Genomic DNA, 25428 nt, shown 5'->3' with positions numbered 1-25428 from the left:
ATTAATGTTTTCAACATTATCATTATTTTAAGCTGCTGCAACTTTACGCGCTGACAGGCCCTGTCTGATTTCCTCTAAAGAGAGTAATCTTGCCTTGGAGCCAGTTGTCTATTGCTGAGAGGGGAAGCAGGAGCACCATGAATAGAGATTTGCTCCTCAGGACGCCACCACAGTGCTCCTGTTCATACCTCAGCTCATCCATCTCATGTGTCTGACTGCTGAGCAACGGCTCCCTCCTGTGGGACTTAATACACACACAACTGTTCCACCAGCGTTGTTCCCAGAAAGAAACAGAACTCATCTTGGTAGTTGAGCTCTGTTTCGTGTTAACTCTGTTTTAAAAAGCATTTGGGAAAGGTTTAAAAGCCATTTTGTGACAAATGTCAGTCTTTGGAAGCCACACTGCTCCACGTCTCTCATCTGTTCCATCTCTTGTATTCTTTGTTTGTTACTACTGTGTTTGTGTTATTGAACCGGTTTCACAGGTTATGGCATCGTAATAAAAATGTAAGTGAAAACAAACAAGTTCCAAATGTTCTAATCAGGTATAACTAAATATTTGCATTTATTACAGCAATTTTTGCTTATCTTTATGTGCCATTCGTTTTTGAACAAGACTCTGTTTATGTTCGTTACACATCAACCACATTTATAGAATTTAGAGTAATCCCATCACACTCCAGTGAGTGCCCATTCAACAGAGCAACTCATGTGTATAAGCAAGTAGCCATATCTAGCATATCTTGGCATGGTTACCTTGGAGATGTAGTTCTGTCATATGTTTTGTTCCTAGGGCCAGATTAAGAAATCATAGGCCCGGGTGCTTTTACATTTTTATAGAACCTCCCAAGAGACACACAGATTCTACAACATTTGGAGGCTACAGGCTACTAGGCCAAAAGCACTGGACATGATGAAGATCTCTACGCTACTGATTTGGTAACTAGTCAACAGAAAGTCTGTTCTCCAAAAAACACAAAGTAATGGGTGAATCCAGTGCTGCCATGCCTAGTGTTTCTGATACTGTTCAAAGCCCTGAGTAAGGTGAACAAGGTGTGTTTTAACATCTTGCGCACACCATCACCATGAGGGTGATATGAAGAACCATCGGATAAACGTCTCCATGGGAGATCACCTGGCCCCTCATCAAAGTGAAGAGCCACACGAGCTGGTGGACCAGTTCTGGGACAAGCCTGGGGTTGTCTACAGCAGGGGTATTCAAATCTGGCCCTTTTTTCATTGCAACCCTCTAATCAGGGACCTAAGATACCAGATGGGTCCAATATATGATGAGGTAGAACAGAAAACCAGCAGGCTCCGGCCCTCGTAGGGTAAGATTTGAATACCACTGATCTACAACATGCTACCTGGGTGACCTCATACAATTACCAACTTACCATTGCAACACACACACCAATCTGCTTATTGTTATATGTTTTTTTCCTGGGGGGTGAGACAAAGGATTGGTGCCAAACAATGCAGGATAGCAGAGGGGGGATTCCCAATGTACTGCAGGTGTCGTAGCGACAGAGGTGCCGTGGAAACGCTTGCCCATTTCCCCTCCAATAAGGACAGATTATTTTCTCTTTGTCCTGCTTTAGGGAAGATTATGACACTGTTCAAGACAATGCTACATTCTCAGTCGACATGGTAATGTGGAAGATGTTAGATTTAAGTCCTCCACTTAAGACTGGGACTGGCTTTTCACTTTATATGTGTAACTGAGTGCCAAAACACAATTGGATCCACAGGTCTGAAGTACATAGAAAAAGTGCTTGACAACAAGCACACAATGAACAACAGCAAAAAAAAACCTGATGGCGTACAGCTCTATCCAATGTTGGTATCTGCTGCCGAGCATAAAATGTAGCCAAGCTACACCACCTATGTGTGCTAGAAGCTATTGGATCTCAGGATAATACCACAGTAAGACAACAGAATATGAAGCTGGCTTTCTGTGCATCCCCACAACATTAACAAATTCAACCAGGTTACTTATGACTTGTCCAATGAGAGTGTTGTCTGAGAGTTCACAGCTGGAGCATTGTCAGAAGAAAACAAAAATAAAGTGCAAAGTACATAAATTAAATCAATCAATCAAATGTATTTATAAAGCCCTTTTTACATCAGCAGGTTTCACAAAGTGCTTTTACAAAACACCCGGCCTTAAACCCCAAGGAGCAAACGACAGTAGTGTTGAATTTCAGTGGCTAGGAAAAAAACCCTAAGAAAAGGAGGGAGAGAGGAGAGAGGAACCAGACTCATAGCAACGTAAGACCTTGGGGCTGAGACCGGGGGGTCCAGTGACACTGTGGCTCTATCCAGGGGAGGCCCCAGACAGGGCCCAACATCCTAACAGGCAGCTAGTGTAAAGAGGCTAGTACTGGAGTAATGTGTTCACATTTTTTAGTTCTAGTTAGGATTCTAGCAGCACACATTTTAATGTATTTATAGATTTATCAGGGTAACCAGAGAAAAGAGCATTGCAGTAATCTAATCTAGAAGTAAAAAGGCATGGATTATGTCACGTCCTGGCTATGCCTCTAGCCATCTCTGCGCTGGGCTGGGACGTAGCCAGGACTGAAGTGAAAGTGGTGCCTCTTGGCATCTTTAGATCCATTTTGGTCTCCCCAATTGGAGGCAGGTGTAGATCACTGCCTCAAATTTGGGAACCTATTTAGGTTCAATGTTTGTCCACACCCGCTGTGGATCATTGTGGCTATGTTTTTGTGCTTGCTGCTAAACGGCATCGGCATCGGTTGCGGTTTTGTTTTCTTTGATTAAACATGAAAATAAACAACTCTTGAGATATATTTTTTATGTTCATCAAAGGAGAGGTTGAGGGTAATGCTGAGTTTTCTCACAGTTTTTTGGGATATGACCATACAACTGTCAAGGTTCACAGTGAGATCTGCCGACTAAGCTCTGTTTCTTTGGTCCTAAAATTAGCATTTCTGTTTTTCTCAAGTTTAAAAGCAAGAAGTTCTCTGTCATCCACTTCCTAATATCTGAAACACATGCTTCAAAAGTAGCTTATTTTGGGGCTTCTCCCTGCTTGATCGAAATATATAACTGTGTGTCATCAGCATAACAGTGAAAATTGACATTGTGTTTCCGGATTACATCACCCAGAGGCAGCATATACAGCTCCGGAAAAAGACCACTGCACCTTTTTCTTTCCTTTCCAAAAAAGTAAAAAAGGAAGGTTTTGAATGAGGAACAGAAGGGTTAAAATTAAGATCAAGAAGCAACAGGATGGATGCAGAACCTTTGTCTGAGGCCATTAGAAGGTCATTTGATACCTTCACGAGTGCAGTCTCAGTACTACGATGGGATCTGAAACCGGACTGGAACATTTCATAAATGTTATTTGTCTTCAAGAAGGCATTCAGTTGTTGGGAAACACATTATTCTAAGATTTTCTAGAGGAACAGGAGGTTTGGTATTGGCCTATGATTGTTTAATATGTCTGGATCCAGCTTAGATCTTTTTAGAAGATTAATTTAATTAATTTCCGCTTTTTTTAGTGAGTTTGGTACACATCCAGAGGAAAGGGGGTCATTTATTATGTTCAACATTGGCTGACCTAGCCCCGGAAATAGCTCCTTAAGTAATTTTGTTGGAATCGGGTCTAGTTGACAATTTGTGGGTTTACAACTCATTACTAATTTAGTGAACGGGTCGAGTAATACAGGATAAAAATATTCACGTGTCCCCATTGACACCAGGTCAGGGAGGTTCAGGACATTCTCAGGACATTTAAGGAAGAGTCAGCTATTTGTTTTCAAGCAAATCAAGCCACTGTGCAAGATAATAACATAAAAACATGAGTTATTTTCAAATTCACAGCAAAACAAAAGTACAATGTCCACAACTAACTTATAAATAAGCAAGCTCATTAAAATGAACATACAGCATGAACATCAGGAGAATGGATAGAAAATACTAAATGAATATATAATATCAATAATTTGTCAGGACAGGTTATACATTCTACAGTTCAACATTTTATTCTTACATCTCAGGGACACCTTGCCAATGAGCCAACCGTCTGTTTAGGAGGGTCAGACAACCAAAACAGTCAGATCCAATCTGACTTCTTACAGAAAACCAGCTATCCAGAATTGTGTTTACTGAGATTGAAGAATTTATCTACACCACCACAGGACAAAAGTGTTGATAGACTGACATTCTGAACATTGTGGCAAATTCCCCTTGCTAAGGGGAGGTGCAGGAGACTCTTATTTTCACTGCTATGTTTTGTTGTGCATTTGTTTATGTTCAGTTTTGTTAGGCACAGACCCTGGTTTTAGATGGTGCATACAAGACCACACCCTGGACATGAGTTGATCATGCAGCCTCGGATTGGGTGAGTACATCTAGCTGCTATTGCACTGGCTAGCCGGGCTCCATACATGCACTTACCTTGCTCTTAATAAAGGACATGGTTCCTTCATACTTCTGCCTTCCAACGCAGATCTGAGGTTGATTAGCAACAGTGTTCATTGAGTGTGTGTATAAAGTGAGATATGGATGAAGCATCTGTCCATTACTGTTATTACTATTCCTCTTTATTCCTTGAAGTGTCAGTCATTAATGTTAGTTTTTTATTCAGACTGTATTGTGATGACTACTTTATACTTATCATACTTTGTGCCATTTCACTGCTTATATGAATATTAATACATATGTAGGCATCGTAACTAATTCTCCATAACTGTTTCTCTTCTGAGCACACTGAGGAGCAAGTCAATACATTTTATTATTTCACATGTTTAGTACTGTATCTACACCATGCAATTATCACCTCATAACAACTTAGAAAATGTATGTTTTTCGCAATATTTAGGACTTACGGTTATTCAACTGACATATTTACCGCCTTTTACAGCCTGCTTGCACATCATAGCACATAGCATAAGTAAGATCCTCTTGTAGCACAACCAGCAGGATTTATTGCTGTTAGTTTACAGTACTCTTTTTAAACTACTGCTAGTGTACAGTGTTGTGTACAATATATTATTGCTATAGTTTTTGCTATATTCTTGTTTATACATTTTTCTTCTTAATTCTCACTACATAGTTGTCGGGTGCCAAGTCACAAGAATTTCATTGTGCAGGATGACGCCGTGTTCGTTGGATTTAAAATAAATAAACCTTGAAACTTGTCTCTGAAATATCAAATTGTTAAGGGGAACAGTGGGGGTCTGAAAGTGCAGCCTGAGAGCTTACAGTGCATCTGTCATTTCATTACTTCATTTAAAAAAAAAATACACCTATGTACTAAGAGAATAGTGTAGGAACATTTTTAGGTAGGGCAATGATGTCAGCGCCCATTGAATGTGCTTGGGCTGGTCTGACTCCATTTACAACAGTACAACAACACCAGCTCACCCACCTCCAAAAGTGGTCAGTCAAATCAGCATACATTCTAATGCGCACTGTATATAAAAATGTGCGTACAGTTTAAATGCTGATGGTGCAACTGTGGTCAATTTCATTGTCATTCCATGTTTGCAGCAACCAACCATTACATTATACTGTGATATTTTGGTACATTCTCTGTTCTCTTTGCCTTTACATTCTCTGTTCCCATTGCCTTTATTTTGAGCTTATAGGCCCCCAAGCCGCCACAGAGATTCACTGCCACAAGGCTAGGCAACAATCTTTGATTACTAACCCACTCAGTCCAAATGGCCAACCAACAGAATTTACTGTCCATGTATCACAATTTACCTGTTCTAAAATGGAATCAAATTATCTTCAGTGATGTCCCTAACTGCCTCAGAATCCACTGTTCTTTTACAACTGAATGGCATCAAGACATTATTTCAGGTTGCTCCACCCAGAGCAGACCTGGGGTCCTGCGTCATTCCCGCCGTGGCCATCAATGAGAGCTGGGGTTATTGGGAAATGGTGTTCAGTGATTTATAAAAAGTTTGAAATTCTTGCCAAATGGCCCTGAAAACCCAAAAGTTCCAAACACAGTGCCGCTTTTCATTTCTATCCCCATGTTAGGCTGAACCTCTGCAGTGGAGACTAAATAGAGCCCATCCCAGCTGGGCCATCAGGACACAACACCCATTACTCATCGTTGCACCCACAGTAAAAGTAAACACAACCACATGGCGCTGTGTTTTTGAGTGTGGGTGGTGTTTACCGTAGACGCGATAGTGTTTGGTAAGCTGATTTACACTTGTCCCACATACAGAATGACAGTCCATGCAATTCAAACACTACGACTAAGTGAATTGGCCTTAAGTACTGTACTGTTGTTGTGTTTTTCATGCTTTCATATGCTATTCACAGTACTAGTGTGTGTGTGTGTGTGTGTGTGTGTGTGTGTGTGTGTGTGTGTGTTATTTTGTGTGTCTGATGACTGATGCTTTGGTTAGTCTAGATAAAGATATTTCAATCACAATACATGTTCCCTGTGGGACATGAAAGAGCTTTCTGAGCTGGAAAATATGAACAAAGACAAATAAGCTGTGTTGTAGGGAGCTCTACTTAAAGCGTAATACTGTCATTGGACCATTTCCCAGATCATGCCATTGCCTGGTAAGACCCAATTCACTCTAATGAAAACTGTTAATTAGCATGTTATCATATGGAAGGAGCTCTGAATCATTCTCCGTGGTTGAGAAAGCCCACTCAGTTAAACATTCATATTTTTATTCATTTTCAGTTCAGAACACCTGCTAAGTTTAAATGTATGTATAAAAAGATGGATGAGAAGAGTGGATAGCAAAGCAAATGTAATTAGGAGCAATGGGGTTTAGGACACACATACAGTAACAGGGAACACAAGTGGGATTGAGGGTTTTTTGTGAATCAGTATGAACAGTATATTTTCTACACAGAAATACGAGCAGACACACAACATGTTTGCTCAAAAATATATATTTACATGTGTATTTTTACAGTTTCATGTTTCTCTGAATCTGTGGATTTTGGCATTCTACAAAATTGTCTTCTTACTCTCGTCTCTATTTCTTCTTCTGCTAGATATCCAAAGTAATAGTGTTTTTTGTTCTTTTTCAAAGTACAATCAAATATTGTCGCCTTTGTAACAAAGATCAAACAAGCACTGCACAACAAGCAATAACAGGACGTAAAAGAGAATCCCCCAGGTACACCCTAAACAGCCCACGCATCGTAAAAATAAAGTATGCTTGAATATATAAGAATAAGAAAAATGTCATTGTAACTGGGAAACAAATCACTGAACTATCCAGCACCTCCAACTATATATTGTCCCTCCTGCATAAATCTAAATTCCCATACGCAAAATAATATATGATAAAAATACAGTGGGTATAGAAAAGAATCACCCCCCTTTAAAATAATCAAATGTTGTTGCTTTGCAGCCTGAAATGAAAACGGACACAGTTTTTGTTGCATTCAGCAAAAAAAGGATCAGAAAAAGGATCACCCCCTTGTGTCAGTATTTTGTTGAACCACCTTTTGCTTTAATCACAGCCTTTAGTCTGTTGGGATATGTCTCCACTAACTTTGCACATCTAGACGTTGCAATATTTGACCTCTCTTCTTTGCAGAACTGCCCAAGTTCAGTTAAATTTGATGGTGACCGTTTGTGGACTGCTGTCTTCAAGTAATTCCACAGATTTCCAATGGGGTTTAAGTCCAGGCTCTGACTAGGCCATGCAAGGACATTCACCTTTTTCTCTTTCAACCACTGTGTGGTCAGTTTTGTTGTGTGCTTTGGGTCATTGTCATGTTGGAAGGTAAATCTTCTTCCCACTGACAACTTTCTGGCAGACAACAGCAGATTTTCCTCAAGAATTTGACAGTATTTTGCCCCATCCATTTTTCCTTCTATCCTGACAAGTGCTCCAGTCCCTGCTGCAGAGAAACAACCCCATAACATGATATTACCACGCGACGTCCTGACCCAGGGAGGGTCTGTGTTGTACCAAATACCTTCCACTTCTTAATAATGGACTCCACTGTACTTCTAGGCACTGATAAAGCCTTTGAATTTTTTTTGTATCCATCTCTCTTGTGCCTGTCCACAACTTTATCCCGGAGATCTTTTGACAATGCCTTGCCACCCATAGTTGATTGTTTTCTTCAGTTGCACTACCAAGGACTGAAATGTTTCAGGAAGCTTGTTTCATGCTTAGCTAATCAAAATGACCACAGCTGAGCACAGTTGAAAGTCAATTGGCTTTGTGTGCTACTGAGAAGGTGAGTAACTACACCTGGTTGGGTTTACAAATCATTTTTAGGAGGGGGGTGATTCTTTTTCCAACTCAGTTATTCAGTTTTTTAATTTGTAAAAATAAAAATCTGACAAGTTGGTATATTATCTTTCACTTGGATGTTATAAGTTGTAAATACAGATGAATAAAAAAAAAGGTTTTGTGAGTTTTCATTTCAAGCTGCAAAGCAACAAAATGTGATTATTTTAAAGGAGGGTGATTCTTTTCTATACCCACTGTATATTTAAACAAAACGGAAACATATTTAGACAAATTGGTTAAATATATTTGTAAAATATCAAAATAAAATACACCACACAACCTTCTCTAGCCAGATTGTCAATTTAAGCGTCCTCTATACTGCCACATAGTCTAATAATATATTTTTAAAGTGTGTAGGATAAATTACCCTGTAGGCTAAAAAAGGTCTGGACAGGGCACATAGTTTACCTCCTCCTATTAAAAGGTATTTCTTTCCCTTACATTTAAATACATACACATGTATGTGGAAATATATGAATGTGGCCAAAACTGTAATATTTTATTTCCTTAAGGGCTTTCAACGGTTTATCGCGTGCGATTAATTTAAAATACTTTTGTGTAACAGTGTAACAGTGTAACAGTTATTGTACTTGGTACCTTGATCAAGAGCACAATGGTATGAGATGGTAGAACTATGGGATCATAGACCAACAACCTTCTATTTAGATTTACATGGACAACATATAGATGCTGCCAGTTATTGTGGTAAGTTAGGGGCTGACATTTAAGGGCTGAGACAACTGCACTGTCCATAGTTTACAATATAACACAGTATGTCCTTAACATAATTCACTGCTTTTTAAACAGAAACTTGTGCAAAACACCAGTCTCAATGTTAACAGTGAGGCAATTCTGGGATACTGGCTTTTATTCCCAATGTCCCTATGTTAAGTGTCAGTGTTATTTTATTGGCCAGTCTGAAATGTGGCTTTTTCTTTGCAACTCTGCCTCTCGCCTCTTCACTGGTGACATTGAGACTGGTGTTTTGCGGGTACTATTTAATGAAGCTGCCAGTTGAGGACCTGTGAGGGGTCTGTATCTCAAACTGGACCTTCTACTGTATTTTGTCCTCTTGCTCAGTTGTGCACCGGGGCCTCCCACTCCTCTTTCTAATCTGGCTAGAGACAGTTCGTACTGTTCTGTTAAGGGAGTATTACACAGCGTTGTATGAGAAATTCAGTTTCTTGGACATATCTCACATGTAATGGCCTTCATTTCTCAGTACAAGAATAGACTGATGCGTTCTTAGTTTCTGGCAGTTTTGAGCCTGTAATCCAACCCACTTTTTGATGCTCCAGATACTCAACCAGTCTACAGAATGACAGTTTTATTGCTTCTTTAATCAGCATAACAGTTTTCAGCTGTGCTAACATAATTGGTAAATGTTTTTTTAATTATCAGTTAGCCTTTTAAAATGAGAAACCCGGATTAGCAAACAAAACATACCATTGGAACACAGGACTGATGGTGACTGTTAATGGGCCTCAGTACGCCTATCTAGATATTCCATAATAAATCTGCCGTTTCCAGCTAAAACAGTCATTTACATTATGTCTAAACTGTATTACAGATCAGTTTGATATAATTTTAATAGACAAACAATTTGCTGTTCTTTCCAAAAAAAAGGAAATGTCTATGTGACCCCAAACATTTGAATGGTAGTGTATATTTAGATATTTATCATTTAAAAAATGCAAATACATTTTGTTAAATTTTACTTTTGCATATATGGACCCATATATATGACTTATATGTACGTATATTTCAATATATGTATCAAAGTATATCAAACAATTACAGATTTAGCCTTATATTTAAGTTTATATTTTTAAATATATTGGAAGGAAAACATTTTAGGCCCTGTCCAGACCTTCTAGAGCCTGGAGGTTTAATTATCCTGTACTCTTTTTTTATGTGTTATAAAGTTTAAAAGACTATGCAGTGACTTGATTTAATGATATATGCCAATATATAGGAGACTTGACATGATAATCTGGATGGAGAAGGTTGTGTCAAGCATTTTACACATCCATTTATCCAATATATTTCAATGTATTATTAAAATATATTCACCCAATATATTTCAAGATGTTTCCATTTCACTGAAATATATTGCAATATATAATGTTTTGCCTATGTGTCTACTGTGGAAATGTAACCTCCCTGTCTCCCACCTATCCAGTCCTATCAGATCCGTGAGTGTGCTGTTTCTCAGCCGTGAGATCCCCACCGGGGGGGCTCTTGACCTCACCGCCGCATGTTCCTGTACTGGCAGAGCAGCAGTTTTCTGAAGGTGTTCTTAAAGGTAGTGTTGCACAGAGCATAGCAGGCCGGGTTGATGGTGCTGTTGATGTAGCACAACCAGTAGCCAATAGTCCACAGTGACTTGGGGATGCAGCTGGAGCAGAAGGTGTTGATTAGCACCATGACATTGTAAGGCGTCCATGTGGCGACAAACGCCACCATTATGGCCATGATAGTGCGCGTCACCTTCTTCTCCCGTGATGGAGTGCCTTTCCTAGTTGTGTACCTCTCTGGGCTTTGATTGAAGTTCCTTTTGGTCATCTGGTGACAGTAAACATATTTTAGATTAATAATATAACATTTGCATGCATTTACTTATGCTTTCAAATGTTCATGAGAAATATCGGCTCTAGTATTTGCATGCATACAGTATGTTGTATATTGTCATTCATATTACAAGTATTATTACAGTATTATTTACTGAAAGTTGCGGTACACCTTTCATTACATTTTATTCATGAGTCACCTTTAACAATGTCCGTGTCACCAGGCTCTTTTTCTCTGCGGCCAGGGTGGAGTCTGTTTTGCTGTGGGGGGTTGTGTATGTCTCCCTCTCTGAACAGGGGTTACGTCTGATGCAGGAAAGGTTTGTCCCACAGCCCGTGGCCTGGTTCTGAGGGCAACAGCGTGCCCGGGTGGGTGTGTCCTCACCATTTCTTAGGCCAGGGTCTTCTCTTCGATTAGAAGATGAGGCAGTGTTGCTGAGTGTTGTTGTGGAGCTCTCTCTGTCTGGCCCCGTCCCGTTGTGGTGTTGGGACAGTTCCTCAATCGTCACTCCCTCCTGACCATCCTCCTCCTTCCAAGTCCCAGTACAGTTGTTGGACCTGGACCCATCCTCCTGGCTCTGTGATGGGCCTTCTGCCAGGCTGGTCCCTGAGGGTTTCCTGCTATGTCTCTGTACCCGGCTACGGCTGGCTTTTGAAATGCGCCAGTAGAGGCCGATCATGATGGCCACAGGCAGGTAAAAAGCCGCAATAGCTGTGCCAAAAGTCACAGCCGCGTTGGAGAAAAACTGGATGTAGCAATTGCCAGGTGGTACTGTTCGCCCTTCCACAATGAACTGCCAGAACAAAATGGCAGGTGCCCACAGTACGAAGGACAGGACCCAGGCTGCCGCAATCATCATCCCGGCCATCTTGGTGCTGCGACGCACCGGATAGCTGAGAGGTTTGGTGATGCAGAAGTAGCGATCAAAGCTGATGATAAGGAGGTTCATGACAGATGCGTTGCTTACAACATAATCAATAGTCAACCACACGTCACACATCACCGGGCCCAAAGGCCAGCGTCCAATCACAATGTAGACAGTGTAGAGATTCATTGAGCACAAGCCAATGATGAGATCGGCACAGGCCAAGCTAAACAGGAAATAGTTGTTGACGGTCTGCAGGTTTCTGTTGACCTTAATGGAGAGCATAAAGCAGAATAAAAGAAAATACATTGCACAGGAGGTTTTTCTTGACCATGTGATCTGGCTTTAGCCATTTTCCTAGTCATGTCATAGAGAGTGAAATAATATTTGGCCTCACAACAATAAGTATATATCAGTTCCTTGACAGAAGAGGAATTCAGTATGTCACACTTTTGGGGCAACACATTCTTATTGCATCCACACCTAAACACACTGTATGATCACGCCTCTCAAGGACAATGAAGGCTTGAGCCTATTGGAAGCTTTGCATTTCAGATGATATAATCCACCCTCTCATTTTCAGATTTTCCTGAATGAAAAGACTTAGTATTTTATAGCAAACATTGGAGTGTATTACCACCTGCTTTAGCATCAGTTTAACTGTCCATTATACAGATGAGTACATATGCTTTAGAGAGCTGCTGAAGTTGTTACAACAGCGTCACCTCCCAAACTGCTGGTGCCTTTATTTGACTGGCATTTGACTACATGGCTTCCACTTTGTTTAAGCCACCATTCCTAACGTGATTTGTCTGGGGTGTCTCAACCTGGTTCATGCTTCTGCTGCCCTTGATTGGCATCAAATCAATGACAGATCTTGCATGTGCGCAGTATGGCTTGTGCAAGCAAGATCATATATTCCAGGGATTATATATTACAGAACATGACTTGCGTGTTTTTGTGAGTGTGCAGCATATATAGAATTAGCTCAATTCTGCATGATGACAGAGAGTACTCAACAATCAAGCAGATATCATGTTACACATGCGTAGCGAATAAAGTAGAGGATTTGACTACTTGCTACGGTTAGGGTTAGAGGTTAAAATAAGGTTAAGGTTAGGATCAGGGTTAGGGGTTAGTAGATAGTGAACATTTTACTGAGGCAGTAGATAATCTGTAGAGCAACTACAGACACACTTTTGGGACTCTCAAAATAAAGTGTTACCAATGTATCTTTTTACATTGGTAACATATTAGCTACAATTGGACTAGCTAGACCTTACAGTAAGTGGTCCTCACCCACAGTGAATGACTATTTAAGAACCCAATTGGCAGCTGGTTATTTGTCAGGTCCTGGCTGGGGGCCTCTAGGCTTCTCTACGCACCTGGGGGCCACAGTCAGGGCCTGACCACAGAGGTGCCTCTTATGCATCTCTGTGCTGCTGTTTTGATTGGCCCCAATTAGAGGCAGGTGCTCCATGTTGCCTCTAATTGGGGACCCTATATAAGTAGCCTTTTTAGACTTTCCGTTTGTGGATCACTGTTTGGAGTTAGCTGTCTGTGTTTGCTGTTCTTTAGTTCTTGGTTTTGGCTCTCGTTTTGTGTTTACAATTAAAAGGATGTATTCCAGCTCTGTGCCTTGTGTCCTGCCTCTCAACCGTGACAGTTATAATGGCTAGTTTCCTTAAAGGCTAATTTTGTACATGTATTGGTATTGTAATATGGTACATGTAAAGCTTACCATGAAAGAAAGGATGTTGACAACAAAGTTGTTTTCATAAGTCTTTACAGGACGATAAAGAGGAGACTAGATAAACTCCAATATGCACAAGGCATCCAGTACAACATATTGGAGTAGAGTGCAAAGAAGCTGATGACATTGGAGAACTTGGGAATGTTGAACACCAGACAGGCCACTGCATTCAGAATGACTGTGGAACATTGAGTGAGTTGCAGTAAACCAGACATGAGATAAGTGCCTGGAAAAGTAACTGTCCTGCTTCCTGGTTCAGGTAAGTTTGTACTCCACGAATGATGTAGAGCATGAAGGAATGAGTCACTGCCTCAATGTTAGCAGAGAATTACAGCGTGTTGTCGAGGGTCATACCAAGGTTATTTGCACTCTGGGACACTGTGCATGATGGACATGTCCTGGAGCAGACAAGCCTTCCCACAATAGAAGACCAGTCTTTTTAAAGTTTTTAAAGAGCTTGAGGGGTAGGCCTACATCCAAAGGGAGATGTCAGCCAGGGACGCAGAGATGCGTGTTGTCATCTGGGTGTCAGACGGGGGAACGCATGAAAAAAAGCTGAGTATCATTTGCATAGCATTGATAGGAAAGACCATGTGAAGCTATGACAGAGCCAAGAGACGTGATATATAGAGAAGAGGAGTGGGACAATAACCAAGCCTTGGGGAACACCAGTAGTAAGTTATACAGCATTTAGTTTAAAATTGGATTCTATTTCAACATCATTATATGCACACAATACTACCTGAGAGGTGTAGTAAAAGATTCAGAGACCTCAGGATTTTTTTGGATAGTAGAAATGAAAACCGTTTGCCATACTCTGAAGACAGGGGAGCCTTTGCACAAAGGATTGAGTGACATCCACCTTGACTGTCTTGGCAGGCTCCTTGCTATTCCCTGCCCATTAGATATGAAAGATAACCTGCATGCAGTTACCACTTCTTTCCTCACAGGCTATGTCTCCATCAATGCCAGCGAAACCTGCACTCTCAGCTACCCACCCTCTCACAAAAGCATGTTACAGCTAATCACCATCATCCATTTTGAAAATGTCAGACAAACAGAACACTCTCTGAGTGTGTTAACACAATCAGACCCAATTCAGTCACTGCAGCCAGTGGATAGGTTGCTCTTAGAAATGGAAGAACAGGAACCAGCTGAAGAACATTTCATGTAAACAGTATGTACAATGGACTATTTCACCTGCAGGCAGTAGTAGTCACGACAACTAGGGTAAAGGTACATATTAATCCCATCAACAAGTTTAGACATTTCTAATACATAGTAAAAAAAAATGTGGATATGAAATTAAAGACTAAACTCTCCTTCCAAGTTCTATGCATTTACTGCACTATTTTATTTTCAATGATTCCTTCAAATGCACAGAAATACATTAGAAATTGTACACACATCCTAAACTTAAGTAAGGCAACTGATCGTTGACACTTGCAAAATGACATTTGATTTACATCAAAGCATGTTATTTAAAAATAAATAAAAATAAACATTAATAAATTGAACATTTGTTTTACAGAAATATGGGATTCGTCCACTTTGACATGAAAGATGTGTTCCATCAGTGACATTGTAAATGCTTTGCTAAAACGCACTACTCAGCTGTAAACAACCTCCACGAACACAAGTAGCCCAACAGATTGGTGGTCCGAACCTTCATTAATACACAATTCAACCATGCATTCGAGAGGAATGATTTCTTACTTCAAAAGACGCAATTCATGTTATGACGATGGCACGCTTTTCTTTTTTGTCTGAAATTCTCTCGCTAATATCCCTTCCTCCTCAGTCATTACGGCTCCAATGTGTTTTTTTCTTCAGGGGGTCCTGAAGAAAATATCATTTAGGTTTTACTGAATGTCTTTTGGAATTGAGATTTTACTGAATGACTGTAAAACAGTCATGCTCCAGTGAGATGTGAGTTAGCCTGGCACATTTTGCAGCAAATTGTCTTTTTTGTGTTCCCATACAACTTCAATCGTACACAGATTCTCACCAGTGTGCCCTCTGACATCTATTCATTTTTTGTTTATAATGAGTTGATATTGATATCTATTTTATTATTTTTATTATATTATATTTATTTATCTATTACTTGCATCCCTACCACAAAATGCATGTTATTAGTTTAGGCATCACATCTAAAAAGAAAGCATTTACTCTCAATATAATATAATTTAGGTCAAACTGTGTAAGGTAGGCCATACAAAGTAATCAGATCAGATTCATTGTTGATTTTAAAATATAATGGAAACCACAACAAATACAGATAATGATGAAAATGATTGGTTCAATTTAATTTTCACATTGCTTATGTGTACCTTTTAGACCTCCAGATATAAGTGCCATTTACAAATAAAGGTTCAATACCAACTTACAACTGACTAAAACAATTTAACAGTCAAATATGGTAACAAAATGGAGAATGAGCAGTTCTTCTCTAGCTATTCATTTAAGTTGGTTGTTGCTAGTTTAGACACGATAAGCATGTGTCCACCCGTAGCGTGTTGTACTTCATTCCCTCCACCAGGGAACTGTTAATACAGCCACCTTCAAATTATAAAGTAACAATTAATATTTTTTATGTTTTGTCCTGTCAGCTAGTTAGCCAGCTATCTGATGTTAGCCAATGTCAATTACAAACATGTGCATATACCAATACCTTTTTTCTTTAAATATACACATATGCCACGATGACTAAACAGAGATTGAATAAACCTTTCCAGATTAGTTTAATAGCTAGTCATAATTGCTATCCACAAACATGCACATGGCCTCTGACATTACTGACTTAGGTGAAGTCCACATTTGACCTGTAATGTTCTAGCAACTACATTCTGAACAAGCTGATCTGCTGTTGAATGGTGATGTTTACCGAAAACCGTGGCTAAGGAAATGAATTATTGAGATCTGTCACTAGCAATCTACAGTACAATGCCTACTCCTTTTAAACATGGTTACTTTACTATTATTTCAACAACCTATGGCATCCTTCATAGAATGACCAGATTTAGTGGAAGGTTGAGAAAGCATGAATCCTCATTTGTACTGGAAAATGTGTTAAAAGAGACATCCTAATTCCTTTCAACATTGTAGAAGTTGTCTGAATTACACCAGTACACATTCAAACCAATCAGAGAATAAAGGCTGATCCTTGATTATAGCCTGGTTTTCAACGGCCTTGAAGCCTCAATGGCCTTGTGTTAATAGAGTGTGATCAGGTGTGGATGCGATAAGCATGTGTGTTGTACCTCATTCCCTCCTTCAGGGAACTGTTAATACAGTTGTGCCTACTTCTACAGTGGTGTTACTAAATATTATCCACTGGTATTTTTGTAATAACAAAATGCAAGCATTTTAACTATTGGAGAGATGACGTATCATTTTCATATGAACCATTTAACAACAAAGTGACCTTTAATCTTTTACCTTTATGGAGAGCATGACCAGGATGTTTCCAATGATGGTGACGACGCTGAGTGAACCGGCTACTAGGATGATGAGGACGATCTCTACCATCGTATAGGGACTCCCAGAGAAGAGGCTGCTGTTTCCACTGTTGGAGCTGAGGTTGGAGGAGTAGGTGAAGTTGAGCGTCTCCATCTTGGTTCTCTTTTTCAAATATGGTTTCACTCAGCCTCAGAACTGAAGGAGACACCTAGCAATAATAAAGACGGCATAACTTTTTTCATTAGATATTCTCCATTATCAGGCATTTGACAGTAAGTCAGTGTACATGTGTGTTTCTATTGAATTATCATAGGGAATTAGTACTTCTTATGGCATGAAAGAATGGGTTTACATGATCCTCTCCCACACTCTGGTCTAACAGACACGCTCTTGCACCACTCATCTGTCCAGAGTAGATACCTCATGTATTTTATTTAGTGCTAGAAGTGCTCCTGACACATTTTAATAATGGCGCCGGCTATAGAATTAGGCCTACTGCTGAATGAAGGTACAAAGTAAAACAAGACAAGGGTTTTTAACAAGAGCGCATTTGCCAGTGACAGAGCTACACAATCTTCACATTGACTTTTTCAAGGAAACTGGAAGGGTCTGCATATATTCTTCACCTTGTAGGCACTGACAGGCGCGCAGATGGCACTAGGGACGGGGGGGACATGACCCCCCCCAGATTCAGAGAGACCCGATCCGTCCCCCGCCCTCACTATCACTACAAAAGGCGAAAGAAATCGGTAAAACAGAGGACTAACCAGTGTTTACACTCAATCTCTGTGTATGTGTGCTACGATTCCTGAGTGACGCGTCGCCGGGGTCCTATGAGGAGCTGGTAGGTGCCTCAATCGTGCCTGTAGAAGCGGTAACCGGTTACCATAGTGATCATACACCATCTATGACTGAGCTGAGTCTGTGATTTTCTGATCTGAATCGACTGTATAAATGCCACATAAAGGCAATGAAGAGACAAAAAATAATCACCTAGTTTTTTCAAAAACCAAACAATGTAAGTATCCTATGCCTGTTGACTTTCCCAGATGTGGCAGATTACATTTGTTAAGGGGAATAGCTAGTCTGACAATAATGGCAAGTAGGCTTTTGCACTTGTGGAGACCATAACTATGCATTTAGGTGAGTGGACAGAGGCAAATAATGAATGAACAGAAAAAGAATGGTTGGATAAATCAAACAATTTATCGTCGTCTGGAAATAATGTTATAATCTTATCATTTAACCCATTGTACTGTATTCATTGACTGAAGTATGTTCACTGTCGTGTAACCCACTATAAAAAAAAGTTTATGCAAACAAAAAATAAAGGCCTACCTAAACTTTTGACATCCTCTTATAGCAGGAAATCATGTTTTTTTTTTGTACGGAGCAATGGAGGATATAGATTCTAAAATTAAATTAAATATGATGAAAAACATTTCTTAATATGTCATACATCATTTGAAAGATATTTCTAATCTATAAATTGCAACAAACTTGTAATTAACACTTACATTAAAAATTTTGAGTTATTCTTAGACATTTGAAATAGTAGTTTTAGCCATTAATTCTCAGGAATATGTTGTATTTCACATTGTTTAACTGAGATTATAAGATTTAAAATGTTGTCCTCCTGGCCTGCAGGCAATTTCTGATGACAGTAAGGCAAGCCCAAGTCAGTCAAGTGAGGATCTGCAGGAGGGCAGCCACAGTAGATAAAGACAGCTTTTTAGTGCAAATCATTAGCCCAAATTATGCAAAGTAACGAATTTAGTTTAAATCATTAAACCATGAAACTATCAAATTACACAAGACAAATGGCGTGCGGCATCAGCTGAAGTATAAGAAATGAAGCCCTCACTACTGAAAGCCTCTTTGCATTTCTTCTCTGTGTGCTAAACGACTTACACTTCAATGTCAACACCCCAGGGACACAGCTTAGTCAGTGTTCAGGAAACCAGGCTTAGATGTGTTACATCGACAGTAACAATTAATACATCTCTCTGTGTGTGTGAGTTTGTTTGTGCGTTTGCCTTTTAATCAACTACCTGATGATACTGTCCCGGTCTCCTTTGTAAAATACAACAGCAACTTAACGACTGGTAAAGAGAGAGCAGGTGTGTGTTTGTTGGAGGGCATATGTTACCATTAGTGAGGTGTGAAACCTTCACCCTTAGCTGCACACATACAAACAGCAGTGTCCTATTTACCAAATATCAATATGAATTATTACCTGGCATATTTTAGGGACACGTATGGATGGGGCAGGAGTATTGTCAGATGACATTTTTGAATAGTTATTAGTAAGCAGGAATGACATGACTCCAAATATGTATTCACCTGCTGTTGTGTTTGTAGAAAGTAGATTGGATTTATTCTACAAGTTTATTTTCAAATGTAATCATTTCTAATACTTAATTAAGTTGTTTCTTTGCTCTGTAACTTTGAACTAGTATGGACTGCAATCCATTTTCTTGGGTTGGTTTGTTTACATGACTACTGTTAACAAATAATTTTGTCCAAATCCCATTAAAAGGCACTTTCCCACAAAGAAATTGTATACAGAATTGTCCCACTGTGTTTTTAAATATTTTTGTTTTGTTGATTAAACAAAAGAGAAGTGCATCCAGCAGCAGGGTAAAAGTAGATTTTTTTGCTGGGAGACACCAAAGTGGCGCAGCTGTCCAAGACACAGCTGTGGTCAGCGGCCAGTAGTAACATTAAATATTGCCCGGGTTGAGGGAGGCTTGGCCAGCAGGGATTTCCTTGTAGCATTGCACTGCAGTAACTCAGTGTGGCAGGTCAAACCCCTGTAAGCTTAACTGAGGTCATTAGTCAAAGTAGCATGCCCCCTCCCACTCACTGATTCCAATGCAGAACAACCTGAAGGTACATATCCCAATTTTTTTGTCTCCCGTGCCAATTGACAATTGCTGCGACAAGACGACGTTGAACCTACAATATCAGTAAATTGGGGTAAAGAATATGTTTTTTAGTTTGCAGTAAATTTCTTTGTTGTTTATTCCAAACTAAAAGCATTTGTCACTAATTTGACTTGTCTTGTTTGAGCCATGTCTTGAAATTGCAAATGTTCTTTTTGTGCCACAGTAATGGGCAAATCTTAAGCAATAGTAATGTCGTTTTATACTGAACCTGTGAGTAGTTATGGATGTTAGATTGTTTCCTCTAATCTTATAGGCCCCTAGAAATAATTTTTGTAACACTTTCCTGGTCTTCTAAACAATCATTTTCTTAGGCCAATCTTGGGAATGTCCCCGAAAAATCTTAAATATGCTCTAGCCTCCAGACAGCAAATGTCTCAACCAGAGATTAACACTGCTACTGTGGGTTAACTGTGAAGGGCAGATGTACAAAATAAATAGGTGCAAAAGTTCAAGTTCAAAAGTTTATTTATCAAATGCACCGAATAACACTGTGTCATCCTGCACATTTAAATTATTGTGACATGGCGCAATATATCTATTGGCAAACAGCCATGTCTATGTCACAACCGATCCTCGAGACTAAACATGGGTATCTGACCGTGGGAAGAGTGAGTATTGTTTCTTACACACTTTGCGAGAGCATTACCAATAGGATGTGAAAGCAGTCGTACTTCCTCCTTGCTTTGTCTTTTATTTTGCTCTCTACACTGAACTGACCGCCCTCCTCATCCTAACCTCTCTCTGATCCTGTTTTGGCTCATCTCTGGCTGACTGAGCACGCCAACCCTAAACTTCCCCTACCCCTGACAGTTACAAAATCAATTTCCAAGTAAAGCAATTTAAACTTTTAGGCAATGCAATTCCCTAGGACGAAAACAAACAACACCACAATTACACTCGCAATGGAATAAGGCCAGCGTAATAACTGTTACGGGATGACAACTGAAACATTACTCAGACAGAGATGCGATTACCTGATCTGTTCTGATACTAAAATCAATCGAAAGACACTCAGGAGATACTTCAAGGACCATTGCATGATGCTGAGGCAGCCCCATGAGCCACTCCATTAGACTGTGATAACATCTTACCTGACAGAAGCATCCTTCCTGCTCTTAACATTAGCTCAAACATCATTACAAACCCTCAACCCTTTAGATACCCCATGCGATTCACTTACGAAATCGCACCGTGTGGCACTTACAAGGTCAAAATAACCAGATAAATATGATCCGGATAGAGCCTGCTTTGCTCCATTTGTGTGTTTGTTTGGGGGTGAAAGCGAGCCAAATGTATTACATATTTAAAATATTCAGATAAATGTACGTGTACATAATAGACACTGTAATATGTGACTATTATTGATTTCATACTGACCTGACCTTCAAATCAATATTGTGAGTCAGTTACTTAATCTGAACATACGGACATTGAGATAAAAAACAGCTGAATTGGAATTTTGAAGGCGATATGTTAATGTATGACATCCTGTGGTTTTTCTTGCATTAACTCTAACAAAACTGTAGGATTCAGATATAGCTGCTCCCTCAAACCACATACACCTGTAGCCCCTCATACCCAGATCCTGTGATTCAAACATAACATAAAAATTATGGATGGTATCTGGAGAGAAGAAAGAAAACATTTCCTTTAAAGGCCTACTAGCTCAGCTAGCGTAATCTGATTCAACAGCTGCCTGCTCCAGCAGCTGGTTCCAGTAATGTGCTAGTATGACTGGATGTTCGGCTGAGTTTTGAAGGATACTTCTCTCCTCACTGAGAATCTCAGCAGGAACCTATCCTGCGATAGTCTGTCTCACTGTGTTACAGAGAAGGACACTTTTGGGCACTGAAACAGATATTCGGTCAAAAGAACTTGCCATGGAACATGTGTGTGTAACATCTCGGGTTCAGTCTACCCAGAGCATGTTCATCTTTTCTTCCACAAAGATATGGGAATACCCTACATTCATCACTCTGCACAGGTCATCAGTAGACATTTTCAATATATTTCCATCACTTGAAGCAATTTCTGAAAAGTATGTTACACTCACAGGGGTGGGAAATGTCACATCACAGTGTGCTCTGCAACTCTAGTGTACAGTTCTACTGGGCGGAGTGGAGAAAACACAAGCCATAGAGCAAGCAGGAGAGTTAGTAACAAGCTGCCAGCACCACAATTTACCGAACATTACACTCTGAGAGCAGAGACGAGGAAGAGGGGAGAAAGTAGTGGTCAACAAAGGAGATAAAAGAAGTGAAAAAGTAGCGATAAGAGAGGAAAAATTAAGGGAATACAAGGTTAGAAAACACACAGGCATAAAAAAGTATGTATATCTTAGCCAGGACACCCCTAGGAAAGGAATATGGGAGATAATAGGAGAAGATCAGGAAACATAATCAGATCTACCATGTACAATTCCCAGGGAGGGGTCTGTACTAGTAAATCTAATTTAGCTGTAAAACACAAACAGTACAGCATGGGAGATTCCTAGGAAGAAACCAGACACAAGAATCCAAGGTTATTCTTTGGAGACTTAATAAGGACAACAATGGTCTTGGGCAGTGTAATGGTCAATCAAAAGATAAAAATAAATCGTAATAGATTCAAAGCTAAGCGCTCGCTCTATCAAACATGGATAACTGAAGGCTATGTAATGTTACCATAAAAAATTACAAGTTATAATACACATGCTGCATTGTGCATCTGTGAAAACTTGAAACAGCCTAGGAAACAGCCTAGGAGTTATTTACAGTACACAAAAGAATCATTGGGGCCTCACTTAACACTCTACACAAACCTGGAAAGAAAGGGTAGTGGTTTATGACAGGAAGCCGTAGAGTTATGTTTGTATAAAGACTCTTGCCCCAGGGACGCCATGTGGAAGCTACAATGACAATACACTAAAAACATAGCCCACAATAATTACCTTGCAGTATTGCACACCAGTGAACTATTCAAGAATAATTTTGTCTCTTAGGTGTTTTCAGCTCAGACCAATTTCAGATCTGGTTCTGAATTAAAGTTTTTTTTACAGACAGTGACAACATATCTTTTCAAATATGGAAAATATGTAATATGGACATTCAAAAGACAGATTATTTTGGTTATTGATTCTATGGCTAAATTTAACTGTGCATTCATTCTCTGTGACGCAAACATAATATCTATCATAATAATGCAACTTTAATCAATTTAATACAGGAAAGAAGAGCCAACTGAATGCTGTAACACCGAATATAGATTATTGCTCCCATCCGTCACATGTCAATTTTATGAATAGCTGCAAAACTGGCAGAGATGTTCAAACTAGTCCAACCCTTGGAATAAACCAATTACAATAATGTATAATAATATTTCTGTGATTTAGTATATGTTCTCATCCAGAGTGACTTTCAGTAGTCAAGGCTTTTTCTACATTTTCGTTCTGGCCCCCATATCAATTAAACTCACAATGATGACATTGCATGTAGCCTACCATGCTCTACCAACAGAACTATAAGGGACCATATATGCTGTAAGTGACTATGATGTGTTGTTATTCATCTACCTTAGTTAAATGTAGGTTGTTCTACCGAATGACCAAAATGAATATGTAAAAACAAATATTTACTTAGAATTAAGGGAATTATTTTAATGAACTCTAATAAACATTCTGTGGATTCTGTGGGCGCTGAAATCAAGGGTGTACGCGTCTAAATCTAACCCAAACTTACAGATCTAAGTTTGGGATGAATACAGAATGTTCTGAAGCAGTCGTCTGTGGACAATAAAATGATCGGTGCACGCCCCAAAATATACGGGTGTCAGTTGTTCTGTTAAACCCGTCAGAACCAACGTTGTCATTAATCACTATTGTTAAAGAAAATTTGGTTTAGTAATGTTTGAGGACAGTCTCGTCCTTCCAAGAAATGTTGATAGTCCAAAATTGTCCATGCACCTTTTACAACTTTGTTCGTTGTATTCGTTGCAATATCTACAAAGACGTTTGTATCTATTGACCAAACCCAACACTGATGGTAATAATATTATTGACAGGTTATGGCAGGCTATTTCGTTTAAACAGCCTCTTTGTGCACTATATGATTGTTCGGACTTACCTTCGACCTGTTGAGTCCGGTGGTGAACGTCCATTCCACTTTGCTCGTTCTCCAACTAAACATTTAACTACTTGGAGAAACGTGATGCAGACTGTAGAAAATGGAGAGAGTTTACGAGAGGGAGCGCGAGAGAGTGGGGCGGGGGCAGAGACCAAAGTAGACGGAATGAGGCGGTCGGGTGAAAAGTTGCTGTATTTTGACGGATTGATGAAGATGCGCGAACATTATCCACACATAATATACAAGTACACCTACAATAATTAATTATTTTATAATTCTAATTGATGTACATGCTCTGTGTGGAAGTCTGTCGCAACGTGTTCTCTGTGGAGCGTGAGTATTTTTCTTTCAGAACCATGGATAGCGTTGAGCCCGAACGACGGTGGGTAAACAGCATGCTTCATTGCGTTGGCTATGACACAATTTCAACAGGCACGGAGTAGCAAAAAGACACGCTTTGTTTGCGAGTGTTTACTATGGATGGAATATGTATTTAATTGCATTAAAAAACAGCAAGTAAGTAGTTTCATTCCAGTGTCTATGGTGTCCCTTGTTATGTTTGTCAAATTTCTTGTTCTCTCCACAGCGCTGTCTTTTTTGCAACTTGGATGAAAAATCCATCAGTCTAATAGGCAAAATCACAGTTTCGGTCTCTGAGCGTAAACCAAGCGCCTATATGCAGAGTAATGCAGAGTTTTGATTTCCGGAGGACTTTTGGACTTTTCTCAATGTCAGTCAAACTAGGCCTCGCGTGCAGTCGCCAATGGTAGGTGTTCAATTCGAACTTGATTGATAACTAAATATTATGGCATTTGGATCGGTTCTGAAAATTGTTACATTTGGATTCGAGGACTGCATGGGGGTAGGGAGGAAAATGACAGCTGTAAGCAAAACATGCAAAACTGAAATTACTGATGCGATGGCCACAACTTCTAACTTTGGGAGACACCTGAAATCCAACAAAGATAGCCAATAATGTAATTACTGCTGTACTGTGCCGAGCTAACTAGCTAATTTGAGGAATTAAATACTTATGAAATAACTTTAGCGAAAGGGGGAGATGGGAAAATAAATGATATTCAAGGAATTTTCTCGCTATTAGTTCAGACCAGTTTGATTCGTGGAGGTTTATAGTGTAACATGGCGCAATACGCCGATCAGTCTTTACTTAATGAAACAAAAAAGAAAAGTTTAGTGATTTATTTTTGTATGTTGAAGATGGCTATGATTAAGATAATGGACTTTAAAGTAAAATAAAGGGCTACAGTTGACAGATTAATTTGTATTTAATAAAATGTACATTTTAGTAAAGGGGCATTTTTTCTAAGCCCATGGGGTGGGCATCTTACATGGGGGGGGGGGGCTAAGATGGTGATTTTGTTTTTTGTGAGAGTTATATGGGGTGGTGTCTTACCCCAGGGGGCGTTTTGCACTATGTTACCCTTCAGTACCATCCTTCATTCTT

General features: G+C 39.6%; 1 protein-coding gene across 2 annotated transcripts; it reads right to left on the bottom strand.

Annotated features, from left to right (window-relative positions):
- Nucleotides 1-10003: 10003 nt before the first annotated feature.
- On the bottom strand, nt 10004-24048 carry LOC105018412 (muscarinic acetylcholine receptor M2). Of its 2 annotated transcripts, XM_020056656.2 has the most exons (5): nt 23964-24048; nt 16895-17123; nt 11035-11970; nt 10755-10829; nt 10004-10662 (listed from the first exon to the last, which is right to left on the bottom strand). In XM_020056656.2, the coding sequence occupies exons 2-5, from the start codon at nt 17066-17068 to the stop codon at nt 10564-10566; spliced, it is 1284 nt and encodes a 427-aa protein (XP_019912215.2). In that variant the 5' UTR covers nt 17069-17123; nt 23964-24048; the 3' UTR covers nt 10004-10563. The 2 variants fall into 2 exon arrangements, with proteins under 2 accessions (XP_019912215.2, XP_010882108.2); XM_010883806.3 differs by having other exon boundaries at nt 10004-10829.
- Nucleotides 24049-25428: the final 1380 nt, after the last annotated feature.

The sequence above is a fragment of the Esox lucius genome, chromosome 19 (genome assembly GCF_011004845.1).
Source record: "Esox lucius isolate fEsoLuc1 chromosome 19, fEsoLuc1.pri, whole genome shotgun sequence".
NCBI classification, from domain to species: Eukaryota; Metazoa; Chordata; class Actinopteri; order Esociformes; family Esocidae; genus Esox; species Esox lucius.
The sequence above is the reverse complement of the archived record's forward strand: the minus strand, read 5'-3'. Positions and strand labels throughout refer to the sequence as shown.